General features: G+C 41.3%; 1 protein-coding gene across 1 annotated transcript; it reads right to left on the bottom strand.

The window, feature by feature from the left end:
• Positions 1-5,912: 5,912 nt before the first annotated feature.
• Positions 5,913-25,216, bottom strand: LOC112217520 (tyrosine-protein kinase SRK2). Its single transcript, XM_024377850.2, has 8 exons — positions 24,523-25,216; positions 22,525-22,646; positions 15,103-15,266; positions 12,991-13,159; positions 9,406-9,564; positions 7,057-7,238; positions 6,774-6,939; positions 5,913-6,459 (listed from the first exon to the last, which is right to left on the bottom strand). Exons 1-8 carry the CDS (start codon positions 24,897-24,899, stop codon positions 6,251-6,253), a joined length of 1,548 nt encoding a protein of 515 aa, XP_024233618.1. The 5' UTR covers positions 24,900-25,216; the 3' UTR covers positions 5,913-6,250.
• Between the last annotated feature and the right edge of the window lie 251 nt (positions 25,217-25,467).

Raw genomic sequence — 25,467 nt, 5'->3', positions numbered from 1 at the left:
CCTTGGTGAGGAGCCTTTCAGGTTATGTTGATATAGGACTTGTTTTACTGTGGATATAGATACTTTTGTACCTGTGTCCTCCAGCATCTTCACAAGGTCCTTTGCTGTTGTTCTGGGATTGATTTGCATTTTTCGCACCAAAGTACGTTCATCTCTAGGAGACAGAACGCGTCTCCTTCCTGAGTGGTATGACGGCGGCATGGTCCCATGGTGTTTATACTTGCGTACTATTGTTTGTACAGATGAACGTGGTACCTTCAGGCGTTTGGAAATTGCTCCCAAGGATGAACCAGACTTGTGGAGGTCTACAATTGTTTTTCTGAGGTCTTGGCCGATTTCTTTTGATTTCCCCATGATGTTAAGCAAAGAGGCACTGGGCTTGAAGGGAGGCCTTGAAATACATCCACAGGTACACCTCCAATTGATTCAACTGATGTCAGTTAGCCTATCAGAAGCTTCTAAAGCCATGACATAATTTTCTGGAATTTTCCAAGCTGTTTAAAGGCACAGTCAACTTAGTGTGTGTACATTTCTGACCCACTGGAATAGTGATACAGTGAATTATAAGTGAAATAATCTGTCTGTAAACAATTGTTGGAAAAATTACTTGTGTCATGTACAAAGTAGATGTCCTAACCGACTTGCCAAAACTATATTTTTTTAACAAGAAATTTGTGGAGTGGTTGAAAAACAAGTTTTAATGATACCAACCTAAGTGTACGTAAACTTCCGACATCAACTGTAGCTAGCTAAATTATTACAAACGTTGTGACAGTGATTTTATAGTTTGCAATTGTGAGTAAATAAAAACAAGCCATCTCCTGAACATATTCTGTGCAAGGACGCTGATCAGCTGTGAAGCTAACTAGTTAGCTAGCTCTTTCGTCAATGACCTAAAAAGCTTGCTTAGCCTTTTTAAATGACCCTGAGTTGTAGACATGCAGCACTTGGGTTAGCTACTTTCGAGCTAACCCATTACCCTTTGCGAGATACAAGACAGATCTGTGCAGGTGGAATCAATGCGCTATCTGATTGTAAGACAATGGGACAGGGACTCTGCTCCCCTACCTCAGCAATGGGACTGTATTCCAATATGCAACCTTATAACACCTGCTGTAAATATAGGACACTATAACGTAGTATTCATTTTAAAAGCCATATGAATTCTTAGTCTCACAAACTGCAATCTATGGAAGAGGATTTTCACAAGGAGTGACATCGAGGTCACAGGGGTCACTGTGGCAATGGCCGCGTCTGCATCCCAACAAACATCAATTTAAACTTCTATAGCACTTTCCATAATAGAAATCTCAAAGCACTTCACAATCACAAACAAACAAGCAATATATCCAACAGAGGCCAGTTCGTGGCTTGAGCAGAGGCAGCTTGAAGAGGACAAGTCTGGGAACCAGCCTGACTCTTATAGCCAATTGGACTTCTCCTCTTCCACTCTGTGCAGCATCCACTTGGGTGATGCCTCAGCAGCTCTGGGCACCAGAAAGCTCACCACACAAAGTTCAGAATAGTAGCCAGTGGTCGTCTTTACGAGCCCTCTGCCTCAGCACTGCCGGATTCCTCTGTCTCCCATTCCTTTCACGCTTCAAGCAACTCCTCACATGATGTTGGCAAAAGATCAGGAACTGGCATGACAGATGAAAGTAGAAAAGCGGGTACTGTTTCCACATGCATTTAAAAATAATGTTTTATTACATTTGTAATGCACTTTTCATTATACAGAATAATCGCAAAGTGCATTATTTGCATTTCATTTATGCATTTTTTTTTTCAAACAAAAATATTAGCCAGTTACCTAGCTACCTAACCAAGCCAAGAGTTGACCTATCAGTCAATCTGCAAATCTGTGGCTCAAAACCAGCAGTTATACGGAATAAAACTTGTTTTTGTAACCAAATTATTTTGTTTTCGATAACAATCAAATCCAAATGGCACCATATTCCCTATATAGTACAGTGGTGGAAAAAGCACAACATTTACATACTTGAGTAAAAGTTAAGATACCTTAAAAGAAAATGACTCGAGTAAAAGTGAAAGTCACCCAGTAAAATACTACTTGAGGAGAAGTCTAAAAGTATTTGTTTTCAAATGTACTTAGGTATCAAAAGCATAAATCATTTAAAATTCCTTATATTAAGCAAACCAGACTGCACAATTTTCTAGTTTTTTTTTTAATTTACAGAATGCCAGGGGCACACTACAACACTCAGACATAATTTACTAATTAAGCTTTTGTTTAGTGAGTCAGCCAGATCATAGGCAGTAGGGATGACCAGGGATGTTCTCTTGATAAGTGTGTGAATTAGACAATTTTCCTGTCCTGCTAAGTATTCAAAATGTAACGAGTACATTTGGGTGTCATGGAAATTGTAAGGAGCAAAAAAGTACATAACTTTCTTTCGGAATGTAGTGGAGTAAAAGTAAAAGTGGTCAAAAAAATATAAATAGTAAAGTACAGATACCCCAAAAAACTACTTAAGTAGTACTTTCAAGTATTTTTACTTAAGTAGTTTACACCACTGGTAGTGCACTACTCTTGACCAGAGCTCGTACACTATATAGGGAATAAGGTGTCATTTGGAACTCAAAAAGCTTTGAGGCTCTCGAGCCAGCCCTAATTTTTATGCAGGGCAAATACCGCGGTGACATCATTGATTAACGGAATACACACAGGCTGGGATTTCAGCAGGAACGCTGGGGAAACTATTCAACAGTCAGGACTACCTGAAACATGTTATAATGGAGAGGTATTTAGTATTATGTCATGTCTTGGTTCAGTTATAGCTAGGTCACACACTCAACAGATATGGCATCTTTAACCCTGGAATCCTTATTGGTGAAACAGACATGTTCGTTTGCGATGTTATGACAACAAACATGTTGTTTCCCACTCGGACATCAGTGCACGTGCAATAGTAGAGCACTATGTACTGTAAAAATGTTTTACCATGCTGCGCAATGCTCCTAAGATCTGCCCACAACAAAAACAATAACAACATTGGTAGGGCGCCCAGTATCGCTGTTTCCCCCTACGGCTAATTCCGTGTTTTAGTGCAACAATAACAAAGCATCTGCCCACCAGTTTAAGTAAAAAGCTGAAGAATGAGCCTCGAGAAATGTAACCTCTCTCAATTAATAGACAGGGCTATAGATGCAAGGACTGACCAACCATGTGTAGGCTATACAGTGTTTGTTTCCAAACATTTGGAGTAAAACAAGCTTATATTTTGGGTTATGATGGGGGTACGACAGTTAAACCAAGCTCATGAGGCATTTACAGGTTTTATTCTAATTGGTATATACAACTAATATAATTCCAAAAATGATTGTAGCAACTAAGGATTCTAGCTTTAAACTGGTTTCATGTCATAGCAAGGCAATGTTATGAACAGTTCTAAGTACAAGGAGAATGTTGGCACCATCATGTGGTAAGAATGGTCAATTACACTTTGGAAGAATGAGGTTGAAATTGCTTTGTAATACAACTTTAAAGAGCGACTGCCTTCAAAAAGTAACGAAGTCCTTTGAAAACGGCCTACGTGGCATTGATACGAGCCGAACAGTCATTATGGTGTCAAACATTGACGTGTAAATAGTATAACTTTGGTCATAACGTCAGTCTTGTCTAAAACGGAGTTTGGAACATCCGTGCGTCACAACGGGTAAAAGAAGGTTGGGTTTTGATTAGATTATGTACATTTGCCAACTGACATGGGATGAAAAGCTGTCAACAGTAATTAGATTTCGTGGATAAAGTCGAGAGCGATGCGTCCTCCGAAACACGACCCTGCCAAGCCGCACTATTTCTTGACACACTGAACGCGAGTAAACAAGACATCCCGGCAGGCCAAACCCTCCCCTAACCCGGACGACGCTGGACCAATTTTGCGTCCGGTCTCTGCGACACAGCCCGGGATCGAAGCCGGATCTGTAGTGGCGCCTCTACACCACTGCGGTGCCTTAAACCGCTGTTCCACTCTGGAGGCCCGTTGAAATCGCGTTTTTCTAATGTGCAACAGAAAAACACGTGTCAATTGGAGTGTGGCTCTTTAAAACAATGTATTACAAAACAGAATATATCAGCGGATTTAGTGTCCCTTGACCGAAACTGTTGGCAACATGTTATCAAATCATTCAAAATGATAATTAAAATGAGCTAATCAGAACAAGGGATGGCACACAATGTTACTGTTATATTCATATTATGTATACTGAGGAAAAATATAAACACAACATGCAACAATTTCACTGAGTTACAGTTCTTATAAGGAAATCAGTCAACTGAAGTTAATTAGGGCCTAATCTATGGATTTCACATGACTGGGCAGGGGGCAGCCTTGTGTGGGCATAGGGCCCAGCCAATCGGAATTAGTTTCCCCCCACAAAAAGCCTTCAATACAGACAGAAATACTCCTCAATTTCATCTGTCCAGGTGGCTGGTCTCAGACGATCCCACGGGTGAAGAAGCCGGATGTGGAGGTCCTGGGCATACGCGGTTAAACGTGGTCTGCGGTTGTGAGGCTGGTTGGACATACTGACACATTTTTTTTAAATGACGGAGGCGGGTTATGGTAGAGAAATAAATATGAAATTATCTGGCAACAGCTCTGGTGGACATTATTGCAGTCAGCATGCCAATTGCATGCTTCCTCAAAACTTGTGCAGTTTTGTCACAACACGATGTCTAGTGACAAAACTGCACATTTTAGTGGACTTCTGTCAACACCACAAGTTGCACCTGTGTAAGGATCATGCTGTTTAATCAGCTTCTTAAAATGCCACACCTGTCAGGCAGATGAATTATCTTGGCAAAGGAGAAATGCTCACTAACAGGGATGTAAACAAATTTCTGCATACAATTTGAGAGAAGCTGTGTGTGTATGGAACATTTCAGGGATCTTTTATTTCAGCTCATGAACCATGGGACCAACACTTTACATGTTGCATTTATATTTTTTGTTCAGTGTAGATTCTCACCACAGATGACTTATTAAAACAAATGTATACAAAAAGTCTTATTCTTATGTATCAAACATGACATTCAATTAATCTTTCAATAAACACATTTAAGGAAACAATCTTGTTTTTCTGATAAAGTGTACACTTGCATACAGGTTATGATCTACACGTACAAATCAGACATTTTTAGAAACGTATAAAATATTTTATAAAGTGATTGGTAATTATCAACAACCACTTGGACAATTCCGGTCTCACCAAATAAGTCCAGTGTCAAAACTTTCCAGTCATTGATCCATGAAAGAGGCATGCTCGAGTGAGAAAGAAGGTGGCACAATCCAACGCCTCCGATCCATCATTCAATCAACTAAAGGCCACTGCAGTGTGGAGAGCAAGCAGTCTGCCCAGTTATTCAATTCCAGTTCCCATTGCACAATAACAGCATCCCCACTATGACATACATAGACATTAGGTGAATGTACAATAAGATTTACTCTCTAAATCCTTCCCTTAAAAATCCAATTCTGTCCAGTTGAATCATATCTACTCTTTCTGTGAAAATATTCTATCAACATTACTCGGTCATTCCAATCTATTCACGAGTGTTCAGTGACATAGTGCCCTCTCTCACCATGCTTCAGAGTGGATCATGCAAAACCAACAAAATGCGCCTGATGAATACTTGGCAGCCAAGCAGTGGAAGAATGCGGAGTGAATGCAGAACTATTTCGCCAAATCGAGATATAGCTCCATCAGTCTTACCGGAGAGCAGCTGTTGTTATGAAAGCCCAACCGGGTCACGGACAGAGTTTGTGACTTCATCAAAGAGCATCTAGTGTGTTTAGCAGTCTCAGTATCACCCATTTAAAAGTGCATTAAGTTTGGCCAACAAAATCTTAACTATTGGGAGTGTCACAAACGACAGTTACAATAGAGGATTATCAGTCATAGTCATGTCGGACTTTCTTTAATGACAATACATGAGCAGCCAAATTAAACCTCCACAAACAATATTTTCTGATCAAACATTATATGGTCCCACGTGTTCGACCGCAAAATATAATCCTAAAAAAAATAGATATTCAACCATAATGTGATCAGGGAGAGGGCAGTTCAACTATGCTAAAATCAATGCTATCTGCATGCTAGATACAAACTGTTGGGAGTATGAAATACCCTTCATATTTGATTATATTACTTGTGGCACAGTGGACATACCCTACTTTCCTCTGCTGACCCATGCAGAGCATCATTGATCCCTGTATACAGTACAGTACTAATAATGGTTGGCGTCATCGTAGGAGGTCACATCCAGGTCAAAGAAGTCCTCTAGCTTCCACTGTAGGGTCTCAAAGGTGGGTCTGTCGTACTCATTCTCCTTCCAGCAGTCAGACATGATCTCATACATCACCTTGGGACAGCGTAATGGGTTCGGCATCCTGTAGCCTGTGGGCAGCTTCTGGACCACCTCGTAGTTGGTCATGGCTGGAACAATAACAGGGGACCATAGTTCTGATCTCACACGGTAACACAATCTAACCTGATGCTGTGCATTTAGTGTGGATAAACTATGAACGCTCCCTTGAAATTGCAAGTGGTGTACAAATAGACAGGGTGTCAGGTGTTTTTTTTTAAACTGTTGACTGTAGTGCATGCTACTCATACAATATTTCTACCCCGCCCACTGATATTATTGTACACTCAAAAATTCCACGGTAGTAAACAACAGGATTAACACTGATTACACCAGCTTTATTTTCTATAGAGTAATACATTAAACAAGCATGTAAAAGTCTTACTTGGATAGGGCATCCCACCGAAGGTCATGATCTCATATAGCAGAATGCCGAAGGACCACACGTCAGACTTGATGGTGAACTTGCCACTGTGGATGGCCTCTGGGGCGGTCCATTTCACAGGGAACTTAGTGCCCTCTTTAGCTTCGTAAACGTTGTCACTCTCCATCTAAAACAACAGGAATAAAATCTGAATCCTCAATACTACATTTTTGACAAACCGGCCCGACTAATAACAAAATATCCCCTTCTCTTGTTTTTCTTACAAAAAGATAGAGATACCCACCATGAAGACTCTGGCGAGGCCAAAGTCAGCCACCTTGCAAATGTTGTTCTCTCCCACCAGAACGTTGCGGGCTGCCAGGTCTCTGTGGATGTAGTTCTGCAGCTCCAGGTAAGCCATCCCAGCAGCCACCTGGGCTGCCATCTCTAGCTGGTCTGAGATTACCAGCTGCGTACCCTTGTCCTCTGTGGAGGAGGAGAGAAGGTAAGTACCATGGTCAGAGAACTGATATTTCATTCTAATGAGTGCTTAAGTCAAATGTTATAGTACAATTTCCAGAATAACAGTGTGCATGCAAAAGTATGACTATGCGATTATTTGTAAAAGTTTCTGAAGTTTAGAGTCCCCCCCCCAAAACAATTGATAGTAATGGCCGAATGTCTGAATTTGTGCCCGTGTGTAAGGGCATCTAGTAAAATATAGGGGATGTAATGCAGACAGTCTCAGGGCCACCAACATCAATTTCACATGGCCGCTCCAAGAGGTGACTATCACTCTGACAGGCAATGACACTGCATATTTCATGCTATGGCACAGCATCTCACATTGGGAGAAAAACACAAGGAGTGCTGGCAGTCTCCAGTGAGTCCATAACATCAGATCATCTTAAATATACAGTGCATTCGGAAAGTATTCAGACCCCTTTACTTTTTCCACATTCCGTTACATTACAGCCTTATTCTAAAATGTCCCTCTTAATCTACACACAATACCCCATAATGACAAAGTGAACAGGTTTTTCAAAATATATATATTTTTAACATTTACATAAATATTCAGACCCTTCACTCAGCACTTTGTTGAAGCACCTTAAGCAGCAATTACAGCCTCAAGGCTTCTTGGGTATGACGCAACAAGCTTGGCACACCTGTACTTGGGGAGTTTCTCCCATTCTTCTCTGCAGATCCACTCAAGCTCTGTCAGGTTGGATGTGTGCTTAGGGTCTTTGTCCTGTTGGAAGGTGAACCTTCGCCCCAGTCTGAAGTCCTAAGCAGGTTTTCATCAACTCTCTCTGTACTTTGCGCCGTTCATATTTCCCTCTATCCTGACTAGTCTCCCAGTTCCTGCCGCTGAAAAACATCCCCACAGCATGATGCTGCCTCCACCATGCTTCACCGTAGGGATGGTGCCAGGTTTCCTCCAGATGTGACACTTGGCATTCAGGCCAAAGAGTTTAATCTTGGTTTAATCAGACCAGAGAATCTTGTTTCTCATGATCTGAGTCTTTAGGTGCCTTTTGGTAAATGCCAAGCAGGCTGTCATGTGCCTTTAACTAAGGAATGGCTTCAGTCTGGCAACTCTACCATAAAGGCCTGATTGGTGGAGTGGTGCAGAGATGGTTGTCCTTCTGGAAGGTTCTCCCATCTCCACAGAGGAACTCTGGAGCTCTGTCAGAGTGACCATTGGGTTCTTGGTCACCTCCCTGACCAAGGCCCTTCTCTCCCGATTGCTCTGTTTGGCTGGGCGGCCAGATCTAGGAAGAGTCTTGGTGGTTCCAAACTCCTTCCATGTAAGAATGATGGAGGCCACTGTGTTCTTGGGGACCTTCAATGCTGCAGAAGTGTTTTGGTACCCTTCCCCATGCCTTGACACAATCCTCTCTCGGAGTTCTACGGACAGTTCCTTCAACCTCATGGCTTGGTTTTTGCTCTGACATGCACTGTCAACTGTGGGACCTTATATAGACAGGTATGTGCCTTTCCAAATCATGTCCAATCAATTTAATTTATTACAGGTGGACTCCAATCAAGTTGTAGAAACATCTCAAGGATGATCAATGGTAACAGGGATGCCCCGGAGCTCAATTTCGAGTCTCGTAGCAAAGGGTCTGAATACTTATGTAAATAATATTTTTTAGACATTTGCAAAAAAAAAAAAAACACTTTTGTCATTATGGGGTATTGTGTGAAGACTGATGAGGACATTTTAAAAAGAAAATTCAATTTTAGAATATGGCTGTAACATAACAAATTGAGGAAAAAGGGAAGTGGTCTGAACACTTTCTGAATGCACTGGATGTAACTTTCAAACTACAGAAGCATGGCCCGTATGATGCATGTTTCATATTCTTTACAGGCAACTGTATCACACAAAGTGAAGAGGGAGCAAAACTGTAGCTTCTTTTGGTTGTTGCCAAATGTACACTTCATCCAAAACATCCCCGATACACATCACTCAGTTACATAAGTTAAAGAAACGTCTGCACTGTATTTCAACTCTTGCCACAGGCACATTGTTGAGGTGGTGTTCTAATCTAAACGGCCAACAATAACCAGGGTCTGGTCCACTGAGGAAAGTGCAGTGGTCTTGTATGTAGGTAGGTTACAATGCAATACACTAGTGTGTTCTTACTTTGGAGATAATCCAGCAGACTGCCATTCTTCATGAGCTCTGTGATGATGTAGATGGGTTCCTCCACAGTACACACAGCGTAGAGCTGGATCAGTTTGGGGTGCCGCAGTGTCTTCATGATATGGGCCTCCTGTAGGAAGTCCTTAGCGTCCATGGTGCCTAGGATATCAATAACATATATACGTTGTATTGCACTCTAACACGAGCTGGAATTCAAACCAACCTGCACTGTGACGAGAAAGTGTAGTCAAAAACGTGATTTTCCTGTGTTTCATGTAATGAACAAAAATATAAACACAACAATTTCAAAGTTTTTACTGAGTTACAGTTCATATAAGGAAATCAGTCAATTTAAATAAATTCATTAGGATTTCAGATGAGTGAGAATACAGGTATGCATCTGTTGGTCACAAATACCTTAAAAAAGGTAGGTGGCACAATGAGTGAGGCGTTACTACAGACCTGGGTTCGAACCCAGGCTGTCACACAACTGGCCATGATGCCGCAATATTGGCCCAGCATCGTCCGGGTTAGGGGAGGGTTTGGCCGGGGGGGTGGCTTACATGGCTCATCGCGCTCTAGCGACTCCTTGTGGCGGGCCGGGTGCCTGCAGGCTGACTTCGGTCGTCAGTTGAACAGTGTTTCCTCCGTCACACTCCGGGTTAAGCGTGCACGTATTAAGAAGCGCGGTTTGACGGGTCATGTTTCGGATGACGCCTGACTAGACCTTCGCCTTTGCCGAGCCCATTGGGGAGTTGCAGAGATGAGACAAGATCGTATATATATATAATATACACACACACAGTTGAAGTCGGAAGTTTACATACACCTTAGCCAAATACATTTAAACTCAGTTTTTCATAATTCCTGACATTTCATCTGAGTAAAAATTCCATGTCTTAGGTCAGTTAGGTTCACCACTTTATTTTTAGAATGTGAAATGTCAGAATAATGGTAGAGAGAATGATTTATTAAAGCTTTTATTTCTTTCATCACATTCCCAGTGGGTCAGAAGTTTACACACACTCAATTAGTATTTGGTAGCATTGCCTTTAAATTGTTTAACAAGGGTCAAACGTTTCAGGTAGCCTTTCATAAGCTTCCCACAATAAGTTGGGTGAATTTTGGCCCATTCCCCTGACAGAGCTGGTGTAACCGAGTCAGGTATGTAGGCCTCCTTGCTCGACAAAAACGCTTCTTTAGTTCTGCCCACAAATTTTCTATGGGATTGAGGTCAGGGCTTTGCGATGGCCACTCCAATAACTTAACTTTGTTGTCCTTAAGACATTTTGCCACAACTTTGGAAGTACGCTTGGGGTCATTGTCCATTTGGAAGACCCATTTGCGACCAAGCATTAACTTCCTGACTGATGTCTTGAGATGTTGCTTCAATATATCCACACCAGTCCCTCCTGCAGCAAGGCACCACCACAACACGATGCTGCCACCCCCGTGCTTCACGATTGGATGGTGTTTTTTGGCTTGCAAGTGTCCCCCTTTTTCCTCCAAACATAAGGATGGTCATTATGGCCAAACAGTTCTATTTTTGTTTCATCAGACCAGAGGACATTTCTCCAAAAAGTATGATCTTTGTCCCCATGTGCAGTTGCAAACTGTAGTCTGGTTTTTTTATGGCGGTTTTGGAGCAGTGGATTCTTTCTTGCTGAGTAGCCTTTCAGGTTATGTCGATATAGGACTTTGTACCTGTTTCCTCCAGCATCTTCACAAGGTCCTTTGCTGTTGTTCTGGGATTGATTTGCACTTTTCGCACCAAAGTACGTTCATCTCCAGGAGACATAATGTGTCTCCTTCCTGAGCAGTATGACGGCTGCGTGGTCCCCTAGTGTTTATACTTGCGTACTATTGTTTGTACAGATGAACGTGGTACCTTCAGGCATTTGGAAATTGCTCACAAGGATGAACCAGATAATTGGAGGTCTACAATTTTTTTTCAGAAGTCTTGGCTGATTTCTTTTGATTTTCCGATGATGTCAAGCAAAGAGGCACTGAGTTTGAAGGTAGGCCTTGAAATACATCGAAGTGGTATACCTCCAATTCACTCGAATTATGACAATTAGCCTATCAGAAGCTTCTAAAGCCATGACATCATTTTCTGGAATTTTCCCAACTTTTTAAAAGGCACAGTCAACTTAGCGTATGTAAACTTCTGACCCACTGGAATTGTGATACAGTGAATTATAAGTGAAATGATCTGTCTGTGAACAATTATTGGAAAAATTACTTGTGTCATGCACAAAGTAGATGTCCGAACCGACTTGCCAAAACTATAGTTTGTTCACAAGAAATTTGTGGAGTGGTTGAAAAACGAGTTTTAATGACTCCAACCTAAGTGTATGTAAACTTCAACTGTATGTATGTATGTATGTATGTATGTATGTATGTATGTATGTATGTATGTATGTATGTATGTATGTATGTATGTATGTATGTATGTATGTATGTATGTATGTATGTATGTATGTATGTATGTATGTATATAAATAAAATAAAAAATAAGGTAGGATGTGGATAGGAAAATCAGTCAGTATCTGGTGTGACCACCATTTGCCTCATGCAGTACATCTCGTTCGCAGAGAGTTGATCATGCTGATTGTGGAATGTTGTCCCACTCCTCTGCAATGGCTGCGCGAAGTTGCTGGATATCAACGGGAACTGGAACATGCTATCGTACACGTCGATCCAAAGCATCCCAAACTTGCTCAAAGGGTGACATGTCTGGTGAGTATGCAGGCCATAGGAAAATTTGAACATTTTCAGCTTCCAGGAATTGTGTACAGATCCTTGAGACATGGGGCCGTGCATTATCATGTTGAAACATGAGGTGATGGTGGAGGATGAATGGCACGACAATGGGCCTCAGGATCTCGTCACAGTATCTTTGCAATCAAATTTCCAGCGATAAAATGCCTGCCCATTCCACTCTTTTCACAACGTTGACATCAGCAAACCGCTCCTCCACACAACTCCATACACGTGGTCTGCGGTTGTGAGGCCGGTTGGACGTATTGACAAATTCTCTAAAACGACATTGGTCGAGAAATTAACATTTCATTTTCTGGCAACAGTTTAGGTAGACATTCCTGCAGTCAGCATGCCACATGCACACTCCCGCAAAACTAGAGACATCTGTGGCATTGTGTTGTGTGACAAAACTTCACATTTTAGAGTGGTCTTTTATTGTCCCCAGCACAATGTGCACCTGTGTAATGATAATCCTGTTTAATCAGCTTCTTGATATGCCACACTTGTCAGGTGGATGGATTATCTCGGCAAAGGAGAAATGCACACGAACAGGGATGTAAACTAATTTGTGAAAAAGATTGAGAAATAAGCTTTTTTGTGCGTATGGCACATATCTGGGCTCTTTAATTTCAGCTCATGAAACATGGGACCAACACATTACATGTTGTGTATATTTTTTTGTTCAGTGTATATACAGTACTTAATGATTTGATATTGAGAAAAACAACTGCATTGGAACTAAGGGAGATACAAAATTAAGGATTTGAAATAACGTGATTTTATGGGTTTGAGTCCTGTGTTTGTGTTGTACAGGCTATTTACCAGGTTTGAGGGTCTTCACTGCTACTGCAGTGGTGTCGTTCCAGAGGCCTTCATGAACCTCTCCAAATTGCCCAGCGCCCAGTTTATTCAGCAGTTTGACAGACGTCCGGTCTATCTCCCAGTGGTCGGCAGTGTTGTAGGACAGACCATGGGTCTGAGGCGCCTCCATCTGACACGAGAGAGAGATACAACAAATCAGCAGAGACAGAGGAACTGTCCCAAAGTAGAACCTGACACCCTGTTCTCTTTACTGTTCAGGAAAACCACATGACTTTTGTTCTATTTTCCTTGAACGGTTAATGGTGCTATACATGGTTGACACGGAACAGCATCAGGCTATTGTATTAGGCCCAATATTTGAAGAGGGTTTCTGTGATCTGGATATCTTTAGCAAATTTGCCAGGCACATTAATTCCATAAAGTGTGTGTACATCAATTCAGATCAAGAGGGCCACTAAACAAATCTGATTTATCGCAATCACATGATACTAGAGGTCGCCGGTACCGATTATTGGAGGACCAAAAAAGCCGATACCGATTATTGGAGGACCAAAAAAAGCCGATACCGATTTAAGCGGCCGATTTGTATTTTTTATTTTTTTGTTGTAATAATGACAATTACAACAATACTGAATGAACACTTATTTTAACTTAATATAATATATCAATAAAATCAATTTAGCAAAAACAAAGTGTTGGAGAAGAAAGTAAAAGTGCAATATGTGCCATGTAAGAAAGCTAACGTTTAAGTTCCTTGCTCAGAACATGAGAACATATGAAAGCTGGAGGTTCCTTTTAACATGAGTGTTCAATATTCCCAGGTAAGAAGTTTTAGGTTGTAGTTATTATAGGACTATTTCTCTCTTGACTATTGGATGTTCTTATAGACACTTTAGTATTGCCAGTGTAACAGTATAGCTTCCGTCCCTCTCCTCGCTCCTACCTGGGCTCGAACCAGGAACACAACGACGACAGCCACCCTCGAAGCAGCGTTACCCATCGCTCCACAAAAGCCGCAGAGCAAGTGGAACAACCACTCCAAGTCACAGAGCAAATGACGTTTGAAACGCTATTAGCGCGCACCCCGCTAACTAGCTAGCCATTTCACATCGGTTACACCAGCCTAATCTCGGGAGTTGATAGGCTTGAAGTCATAAACAGCTGCTGGCAAACGCACAAAAGTGCTGTTTGAATGAATGCTTACGAGCCTGCTGCTGCCTACCATCGCTCAGTCAGACTGCTCTATCAAATCATAGACTTAGTTATAACATAACACACAGAAATACGAGCCGTAGGTCATTAATATGGTCGAATCCGGAAACTATCATCTCGAAAATAAGACGTTTATTCTTTCAGTGAAATACGCAACCGTTCCGTATTTTATCTAACGGGTGGCATCCATAAGTCTAAATATTCCTGTTACATTGCACAACCTTCAATGTTATGTTATAATTACGTAAAATTCTGGCAAATTAGGCGGCCCAAACTGTTGCATATACACTGACTCTGATTGCAATGAACGCAAGAGAAGTGACACAATTTCACCTGGTTAATATTGCCTGCTAACCTGGATTTCTTATCTAAATATGCAAGTTTAAAAATATATACTTCGGGTGTATTGATTTTAAGAAAGGCATTGATGTTTATGGTTAGGTACACATTGGAGCAATGATACGCACCGGATCGATTATATGCAACGCAGGACACGCTAGATAAACTAGTAATATCATCAACCATGTGTAGTTAACTAGTGATTATGATTAATTGGTGGGGTTTTTTATAAGATAAGTTTAATGCTAGCTAGCAACTTACCTTGGCTTACTGTATTCGCCTAACAGGCAGTCTCCTCGTGGAGTGCAATGACAAGTAGGTGGTTAGAGCATTGGACTAGTTAACTGTAAGGTTGCAAGATTGAATCCCCCGAGCTGACAAGGTAAAAATCTGTCGTTCTGCCCCTGAACGAGGCAATTAACCCACCGGTGTCCAAAAATACCGATTTCTGATTGTTATGAAAACTTGAAATCGGCCCTAATTAAATCGGCCATTCCAATTTAATCGGTCAACCTCCACACGGTACAGTAATTAACAAAGAAAGTCAACGGAACACCATACCTTTTTACATGGTTCAAGCAGCCGTACACAGAGACCATCCTCCTGTTTTGAGTAGTGTTCCACCAACTCCCTCAGAGTTAGGAAGTTCTTGGACGTCGACACGTAGTAGCCTCCAGAGTCCATCTTCCTTACTTTGTAGTGCTTCACTTTGCACTGGTCCAGTACTGAAAGATGCATACAAAAGCATAAGGGCAGAACACTACAAAGTGTGAATGAAGACAGTAAAATCAACCCTGGCCATGAAAATGTGTGCAGAAGAGTAAATAAATGGGGAAAGGACCATGGTAAAAATCTGTTTATATGGCCATTATGGAATAATGGGCTGCCTACATGAAAACATTATTTTTTGGTGATTTGGCTCATTGTACTGAAGACGCTCAGAAATTCCAAATCCACAGTAACAGAGAGACTCAATTCCAAACACAAAAAATATTGATTGCAAAGTTAAACAAACCATACAACTATGTACAAGGACTACTTTGAAACATTTCCACTGAAAACTTAAAAACATATTTACTTGAAGATCAGAGGAAATGTAAAGTTTGGTTAATAGAATAACAGGAAAATCTCCCTGAGTTTATTTTCGGTGACCACGTTTTCCAAAAACTCTTAAATATCTGCTCTGAATTAAGATCCAAAGATGTCGGCAGAAAGAATGGGGTGTCAGTTATGACAGAGTTTGAAAAAAATAAAACTACAAAAACAAAAATGCTGTTGTATTTTGGGTTATTGAACTAGAGTAATTTAAGTGAATTAGCACCCGCTAACAGAATGACGTCATGGGTCCCTGATCTGTACTATACAGAAATGCATCATTACGAATGTCATTCTCCTCATGGTGATGTAACCCCTAGTACACAAAGGTAGAAAAATGTTATATCCTCTTCGGAATGTTTAGGTATTATGATACACACGGGCTATTTTTCTAATGAGCTCAAACAAGACCAAATTTGGTTGGTCCGGACCAAATCTGTACCAATCATAGACGTGTATGTTTCGCAAGTTTGGACAGCACAGTAGAATGGAGTACAGTAGAGTTCAGTAAAGTACAGTTCAGTAAATTATACTGTGCTCTCCTCTTGTACTAAACTCTACTGACCTACTGTATACACTACTTATCTGTACTGTGCTGCCCAAACTTATAAAACAGACACTTATGATTGGTTCAAATTTGGACTGAGCAAATTTCACTACTTTTTAACATCCATGGATGTCCGGTGTCGGTGTTCAGTGGATGAGAAGGCTGGTTACAGTAAATGGGAAGATATTAATCCAGTTTAAAAAGAATAAATATACAACAACAAAAAGTGAAAACAAAACAACTGATTGTATCTTATGAAAGAGAAAACATATTTTTTAAAGCTGATCTTGTTTAATTAATTAATTTTTAAAAAATTGGGGCGGAATGGGAAGAGAGGGGGCTCATGGGTAAGTGTCAGTAAGAACAGGCAGAGTTAACTAACTTGAGAGACGGTCACCACCGATAAATCCATGATAATCGAAAACTTCAACAAGCATTTCTCAACGGCTGGCCATGCCTTCCTCCTGGCTACTCCAACCTCGGCCAACAGCTCCAAGCCTCCCCAGCTTCTCCTTTACCCAAATCCAGATAGCAGATGTTCTGAAAGAGCTGCAAAACCTGGACCCATACAAATCAGCTGGGCTTGACAATCTGGACCCTCTATTTCTGAAACTATCCGCCGCCATTGTCGCAACCCCTACTACCAGCCTGTTCAACCTCTCTTTCCTATCGTCTGAGATCCCCAAGGATTGGAAAGATGCCACGGTCATCCCCCTCTTCAAAGCGGGAGACACCCTGGACCCAAACTGTTACAGACCTATATCCATCCTGCCCTGCCTATCTAAGGTCTTCGAAAGCCAAGTTAACAAACAGATCACTGACCATCTCGGATCCCACCGTACCTTCTCCGCTGTGCAATCAGGTTTCCGATCCGGTCACGGGTGCACCTCAGCCACGCTCAAGGTTATAAACGATATCATAACCGCCATCGATAAAAGACAGTACTGTGCAGCCGTCTTCATCGACCTGGCCAAGGTTTTCGACTCTGTCAATCACCATATTCTTATCGGCAGACACAGTAGCCTCGGTTTTTCTAATGACTGCCTTGCATGGTTCACCAACTACTTTGCAGACAGAGTTCAGTGTGTCAAATCGGAGGGCATGTTGTCCGGTCCTCTGGCAGTCTCTATGGGGGTACCACAGGGTTCAATTCTCGGGCCGACTCTTTTCTCTGTATATATCAATGATGTCGCTCTTGCTGCGGGTGATTCCCTGACCCACCTCTATGCAGACGAAACTATTCTGTATACTTCTGGCCCTTCCTTGGACACTGTGCTATCTAACCTCCAAACGAGCTTCAATGCCATACAACACTCCTTCCGTGGCCTCCAACTGCTCTTAAACGCTAGTAAAACCAAATGCATGCTTTTTAATTGTTCGCTGCCTGCACCCACACACCCGACTAGCATCACCACCCTGGATGTTTCCGACCTAGAATATGTGGACATCTGTAAGTACCTACAGTGCCTTGCGAAAGTATTCGGCCCCCTTGAACTTTGCGACCTTTTGCCACATTTTAGGCTTCAAACATAAAGATATAAAACTGTATTTTTTTGTGAAGAATCAACAACAAGTGGGACTCAATCATGAAGTGGAACGACATTTATTGGATATTTCAAACTTTTTTAACAAATCAAAAACTGAAAAATTGGGCGTGCAAAATTATTCAGCCCCTTTACTTTCAGTGCAGCAAACTCTCTCCAGAAGTTCAGTGAGGATCTCTGAATGATACAATGTTGACCTAAATGACTAATGATGATAAATACAATCCACCTGTGTGTAATCAAGTCTCCGTATAAATGCACCTGCACTGTGATAGTCTCAGAGGTCCGTTAAAAGCGCAGAGAGCATCATGAAGAACAAGGAACACACCAGGCAGGTCCGAGATACTGTTGTGAAGAAGTTTAAAGCCGGATTTGGATACAAAAAGATTTCCCAAGCTTTAAACATCCCAAGGAGCACTGTGCAAGCGATAATATTGAAATGTAAGGAGTATCAGACCACTGCAAATCTACCAAGACCTAGCCGTCCCTCTAAACTTTCAGCTCATACAAGGAGAAGACTGATCAGAGATGCAGCCAAGAGGCCCATGATCACTCTGGATGAACTGCAGAGATCTACAGCTGAGGTGGGAGACTCTGTCCATAGGACAACAATCAGTCGTATATTGCACAAATCTGGCCTTTATGGAAGAGTGGCAAGAAGAAAGACATTTCTTAAAGATATCCATAAAAAGTGTCATTTAAAGTTTGCCACAAGCCACCTGGGAGACACACCAAACATGTGGAAGAAGGTGCTCTGGTCAGATGAAACCAAAATTGAACTTTTTGGCAACAATGCAAAACGTTATGTTTGGCGTAAAAGCAACACAGCTCATCACCCTGAGCACACCATCCCCACTGTCAAACATGGTGGTGGCAGCATCATGGTTTGGGCCTGCTTTTCTTCAGCAGGGACAGGGAAGATGGTTAAAATTGATGGGAAGATGGATGGAGCCAAATACAGGACCATTCTGGAAGAAAACCTGATGGAGTCTGCAAAAGACCTGAGACTGGGACAGAGATTTGTCTTCCAACAAGACAATGATCCAAAACATAAAGCAAAATCTACAATGGAATGGTTCAAAAATAAACATATCCAGGTGTTAGAATGGCCAAGTCAAAGTCCAGACCTGAATCCAATCGAGAATCTGTGGAAAGAACTGAAAACTGCTGTTCACAAATGCTCTCCATCCAACCTCACTGAGCTCGAGCTGTTTTGCAAGGAGGAATGGGAAAAAATGTCAGTCTCTCGATGTGCAAAACTGAAAGAGACATACCTCAAGCGACTTACAGCTGTAATCGCAGCAAAAGGTGGCGCTACAAAGTATTAACTTAAGGGGGCTGAATAATTTTGCACGCCCAATTTTTCAGTTTTTGATTTGTTAAAAAAGTTTGAAATATCCTATAAATGTCGTTCCACTTCATGATTGTGTCCCACTTGTTGTTGATTCTTCACAAAAAAAATACAGTTTTATATCTTTATGTTTGAAGCCTGAAATGTGGCAAAAGGTCGCAAAGTTCAAGGGGGCCGAATACTTTCGCAAGGCACTGTAGGTGTCTGGCTAGACTGTAAACTCTCCTTCCAGACTCATATCAAACATCTCCAATCCAAAATAAAATCTAGAGTCAGCTTTCTATTTCGCAACAAAGCCTCCTTCACTCACGCCGCCAAACTTACCCTAGTAAAACTGACTATCCTACCTATCCTCGACTTCGGTGATGTCATCTACAAAATAGCTTCCAATACTCTACTCAGCAAACTAGATGCAGTTTATCACAGTGCCATCTGTTTTGTTACTAAAGCACCTTATACTACCCACCACTGTGACCTGTATGCTCTAGTCGGCTGGCCCTCGCTACATATTCGTCACCAGACCCACTGGCTCCAGGTCATCTACAAGTCCATGCTAGGTAAAGCTCCGCCTTATCTCAGTTCACTAGTCACGGTGGCAACACCCATCCGTAGAACACGCTCTCCAGCAGGTGTATCTCACTGATCATCCCGAAAGCCAACACCTCATTTGGCCGCCTTTCCTTCCAGTTCTCTACTGCCTGTGAATGGAACGAATTGCAAAAATCGCTGAAGTTTGAGACTTTTATTTCCCTCACCAACTTTAAACATCTGCTATCTGAGCAGCTAACCGATCGCTGCAGCTGTACATAGTCCATCTGTAAATAGCCCACCCAATTTACCTACCTCATCCTCATACTGTTTTTATTTATTTACTTTTCTGCTCTTTTGCACACCAGTATCTCTACTTGCACATAATCATCTGATCATTTATCACTCCAGTGTTAATCTGCTAAATTGTAATTATTCACTCCTATGGCCTATTTATTGCCTACCTCCTCATGCCTTTTGCACACAATGTATATAGACTCTTTTTTTTCTACTGTGTTATTGACTTGTTTATTGTTTAACTATGTGTTGTTGTCTGTTCACACTGCTATGCTTTATCTTGACCAGGTCGCAGTTGTAAATGAGAACTTGTTCTCAACTAGCCTACCTGTAACGGTTTTCTTGTGTCGAAGGAGAGGCGGACCAAAACGCAGCATGGTTATTATTCATGGTTCTTTAATAAAGAAACTATACATGAATAGACTAACAAAACCAAGAAATGTGAAAAACCAAAACAGCCCTATCTGGTGCAAACACAGAGACAGGAACAATCACACACAAAACAGGCTACCTAAATATGGTTCCGAATCAGAGACAATGACTAACACCTGCCTCTGATTGAGAACCATATAAGGCCAAACACAGAAACAGACAAACTAGACACACAACATAGAATGCCCACTCAGATCACACCCTGACCAAACAAAACATAGAAACATACAAAGCAAACTATGGTCAGGGTGTGACACTACCTGGTTAAATAAAGGTGAAATAATAATAAAAAAGAGAGGGAGAGCGAGAGCGACAGGGAGAGAGAAAGAGCGACATGGAGAAAAAGAGAGAAGAGCGACAAAGACAGAAGGAGGGGTTGCCCAGACTGTTTTCACACTTTTGCTTTGACCACCACACCACAGAAAGAGAAAAAAAACAGTGAAAACAGGAGGACAGTAGCAGGCGACCCAACTTTGGTTTGACAACTATGAATTCCCGTTGTAGCCAATTCAGTGGCAGGCATTCTATTACCGATTTGGTAAAAGAATTATATGTTTTAAGCACTTGAATCAAACCACATTGTTATTAGTAAAAACATGAACTAATTGGTAGGTCTACCCCTTGTTACTTATGTAAACTTTCATTATCCTCTCTCCTCATGATGGAGAGGAATTAGAAAATATCTTAAAGATATGTGGGCTTTTGGTAACAGAATTACAAGACTCAATATTTTTTTTTTACTTACAGAAGGCAAATCATTTCTACAAAACCAGGCTGGGATAGGCCGTCATTGTAAATGAGTATTTGGTTCTTAACTGACTTGCCTAGTTAAATAAAAGGTTAAATTAATAATATAAATCTTGATATTAGTTGGCAGGTGTCTTTACTTCAACAATGTGTTTTTATGCATTTCTAATACCTTTTAAGAATTTTTCTGCTAGATGTTTAAGACCCCTTTTCCATTTGTTTGACCAGAAATCAAAGTATTTTCTTAGGATAGAAAAAGGTTGAAGAATGTATATATGCATTAATAACATAAAAATAAACTCAGCATTCATTTGACACCAAATTTCATGTGCTCCAACTACTTTATATATTAGTTAGTGCTCATGGGGCTTTTTACATTCAAACGCAAATGACTATTTTTATGACTATTATTTTATTATATGACTTATTATGACTATTATTATATTATGACTTATTATGACTATTATATGACTTATATTATATGACTATTATTAACATTAACAATGCATCGGTAGATAGCAACACCACTGAACTTTTCCCTCCTTTCCTTACTATGACACTATTGCATTTGTCGTGACTAAGTTTACACACCACTGTAAATATATACGCACGGGACTTTTTCCTTCTGACAGAAAAGGCCAGCCAGACTCATGTGGCCCTCAACTGATGTTATCACAGTCTCTTTTTGAGAAGTAGAGGTCTCCCTATTTGTTTAACTTTATGACCTTGAACCATCTGTCACGAATATTACCGAAGGTGACTCCCCTTCTTGTTCGGGCGGCGCTCGGCGGTCGTCGTCGCCGGTCTACTAGCTGCCACCGATCCTTTGTTCCGTGTTCGTTTGGTTTTGTCTAATTGGTATCACCTGTTTCTTGTTTGGTTGTTAGGGTGGGGTTATTTAAGTTCGTTCAGCCCGCTTCTGTTTGTGCGGGCTTGTTCGTCTGTATGTGTTAGAGTGGTTTGTGTTTGCATTTCGGGTTTCTCGCTGTCCTTTATTTTTTCATATTATTGTTTTCTATTTTTGTTCCTGTGATTTTTCCTGGACATTAAAGCGTGTTTCTCCCGCATCCTTTTGCTCTCTGCGCCTGACTCCACACCTATTCACTCATTGAACGTTACACCATCAAACACTTCAGTGCACTATAGGAGGCTGTGATTTACCCAGAGTGAGGCGGGGATTGTTCAGGAACGAAGAAACAACTTGTGCATCGAGTTCCCTCCTCATACCGGGATCACACGGAAATAGACTGATCGAAAAAATAAAACCACAAAATACAATCCTGAACAATAGAGCGAAGACACAAAATGTGTCAAACATCACAGTCATTCAAAACCTGTTCCAAGAGCATATTGTGAGAGCACATATTTGGTGGGGGGGGACAGATCTGAGCTTTAGTCTCTTGCAGAAGCGACAAGTACAAGACGACAACGCTGAGACTTACCTGAGAGTGAGAGCTCTCCTTTCTGACTCTCACAGTGTCTGATGAGAAAGGATCCATGCTGGTTCCCCTCAGACAGAAGCAGCTTCTCAGCATCCACTCTCTTGGTGTCTGCAAAGTACCACCTGTATAGCAGAACAGGAGGAAACAACAGTCAACCCCAGCATCATAGATATTCACTGGCACTGCACAGTGATATTTACTTGGTGGGTAGGTACATTAAGGCGTTCACTTAGCTTAGGGTTTTTACCAATACATCAAACAGATCTATATGATTGATACTATAGGCATCCACTGATCAAGTTCATTAGTTTATGTACACTATGAGACCGTGATACTTCAGTCAAACAAGTCCTGATTACCAAGACAAAAACCCTCAAGGTTTCACAGGATGTATCACAACCGGCCGTGATTGGGAGTCCCATCGGGCAGCGCACAATTGGCCCAGCGTCGTCCGGGTTTGGCCGGTGTAGGCAGTCATCGTAAATAAGAATGTGTTCTTAACTGACTAGCCTAGTTAAATAAAGGCTCAATTTAAAACAAATATACATTCCCACAGACAGTGTGTTGAGAAAGGCAAAAACTAGACTGCAGCTTAACTAAAACCAGTTTCATGGGGATGATCACCAGGACAATACTTGAGCCACACCCAAGATAAAATTACTGACTTTGTTCAGAAGATGGACCCCTCATTAGTTAAATATTTGTTTTATATATATATATATATATATTTTTACATATGAAACACTTTACTTTGAATTGTACGTCTCACTGGCATTGATAAACTGAAGAAAAGGTGTGGTTAGTTGTTTTTAATAGGGTATGATAAGATGCATTATTTCCATAATTCTTGAACAGCCCATTTCTGAATTGGTACCTGTCCCATTATTTCAAAGCATGACCCAAACATTACTTTTGACCAAGATACCCAGGCTTGTTCGGTTTGGTCAAATTTCAGTTAAACTCTACCCAATGTCATGCCAAGTGCAATTTCCTTGCTTAACCGGTTTCTTTCTATATTTAAACAGTGCACTTGTATGTGTGTTGACCCTACAAACGGTTGTCAAAATGTAAACACAGCTACATGTACATTGAATCTCTTTACAGTTGAATCACTTTTACATTTGTATTTTTAACCTGATCTGGATAATTATTAACTCATTCATTGTACTTCCTTGTCATTGACAATCATTAACTTGTTTGACCAATCACTTAGGTCGAGATACATGGAACGGCGCCGATAGTGTGGCATTTGCCTATTGGCTTAATCTGTTCGCAATATGGAAAGTTGGCATGCATTAAACCAAACACTAGCGCTTTGTAATTTTCAAAACAATGACATTACTGTAGCCTATGTCAACTGTTGGTTAGTTGTGTGTCGTGTGTTTCTTTGAGAGCAGTCACTCAAATCTGAGGCCTCATCAAGGACTAGGTTATGAGGAAGTGCTGGGAATCCATAAAGCACTTACAGTATTGTGACACATCATCTTTTAATTGGGATAATAAACATTCAACACCAGATTACACCAAGGCTACATAGAACATGCTCATTCTCATAAACTGAATGTATACAAATATTTGCCAGATCCTCCTTGGAATGGTCCAGTGGTGTAAGGATACCAACAGGTCAGCTATGATGGTTAATCAAATGAGCACAACAGAAGAGAGTGTCAGAAAGCTAGTGTCCCCTCCTAAAACGATGATTATGTGATCAGTGGAACCAGGGGTAAAGCAGTTCTGGAACATGCCTCAAGTGTGTGGGAGTCTTGTCTGCTTTACTCTGGCCTCAAATTGCCCAAGAATAAGTAAAGGTTATAAGGGACGTAAAATGAATTTTAATAGGCTACTCTATTTTCTGTAACCCATTTTGTTCTTCGCCTCTTTGAATGAAGCCACCATTCTTCAAACCTGACCTGGTGCTGTTCTAGTCTAGTCTATACAGTAGCATATATCAACTATTTCAATCGAATCATTTTAAATGGATATTGGTAGGCTACTTACGGCTCCGCATCCAGGCTCTCCACCGGCGCCACATAATTGGCTGGAATGTAACCCTTCTTGGCAACTGAAAGTCCAGTGAGTGCTTTTGCATACCACCAATCACCAGCACCTTTGTCTAGAGCGTCTAACTTGTCCCCAGCATTGAAACTCAAGTCCTCCACGGTTCGCGCAGCATAATCATAGAGGGCGATATAAACGTAGCCAGGTCTCCCAAGGGGTATTGGTGGCAAAGCCCTGTCGGTGGGATGCTCCGCATGAATGTTTTTGATCACCACGATTTCACTGTTTTCCTTCCCCGGCTCTGATTCTGACGGCGGTTTATTAAAACACGGGAAAACAGTCGGACAACACCACAAGCGCCTACCTAGAATGTCCATTGTGAATACTCACTGGTTTATCATACTAAACCATGTTGTGATCAAATAAAATGTTAGCCGTCCCTTTTGGCGTTAATATTCCACTTCGGTTAGAACGAATTTCACATCATGGATTGGATCCTAAAAAGTTTTACTCATTCCAGAAACGTCTTGTCAACCCTGGTCTTTGGACTGGAATAGCACAAAAACACCCTGACCAACAGTAAAATAAAGCGATTTATTGCACGAGGCCAACAGTCACCATGTTTCCTGGTTAGCCTACTTTAATTTCTCAATCTGCTGCTGAGGAGACCTGTGTGCACTTTGAGTGCAACCCGCAAGGGGTGTTTACTTCCATTGCACCGCCTGCAGTGCAATAATAGCGTACCTGTATCCAGTGGCGGTTCTAGACCATTTCAACTGGGGGAGGGGGGCAAGCTGGGGCCAGTTGTACTGTTAGAGGGGCCAGTTACATTAGACGTTATTGTTGTCATATCGTTTTCTTCACTGCATTGCAGGCATCAGCAGGAAGAAGACCATGTTCATAATCATTCAACAATGTATTTGCATTTTCTGTCTAATAATGAAT

The sequence above is a fragment of the Oncorhynchus tshawytscha genome, linkage group LG18, assembly GCF_018296145.1.
Source record: "Oncorhynchus tshawytscha isolate Ot180627B linkage group LG18, Otsh_v2.0, whole genome shotgun sequence".
Taxonomy (NCBI): Eukaryota; Metazoa; Chordata; class Actinopteri; order Salmoniformes; family Salmonidae; genus Oncorhynchus; species Oncorhynchus tshawytscha.
Note: the sequence above shows the minus strand (reverse complement) of the source record. Positions and strands in the feature narration are given on the sequence as shown.

Coding starts and splice junctions, on each gene's coding strand:
- LOC112217520 (XM_024377850.2), bottom strand. CDS start 24,899: ATGGACATTCTAGGTAGGCGCTTGTGGTGTTGTCCGACTGTTTTCCCG. Junction 9,565..12,990: donor AGTGAAGACCCTCAAACCTG/GTAAATAGCCTG, acceptor TTGATATCCTAG/GCACCATGGACGCTAAGGAC. Junction 6,460..6,773: donor CGGTGGGATGCCCTATCCAA/GTAAGACTTTTA, acceptor TTATTGTTCCAG/CCATGACCAACTACGAGGTG.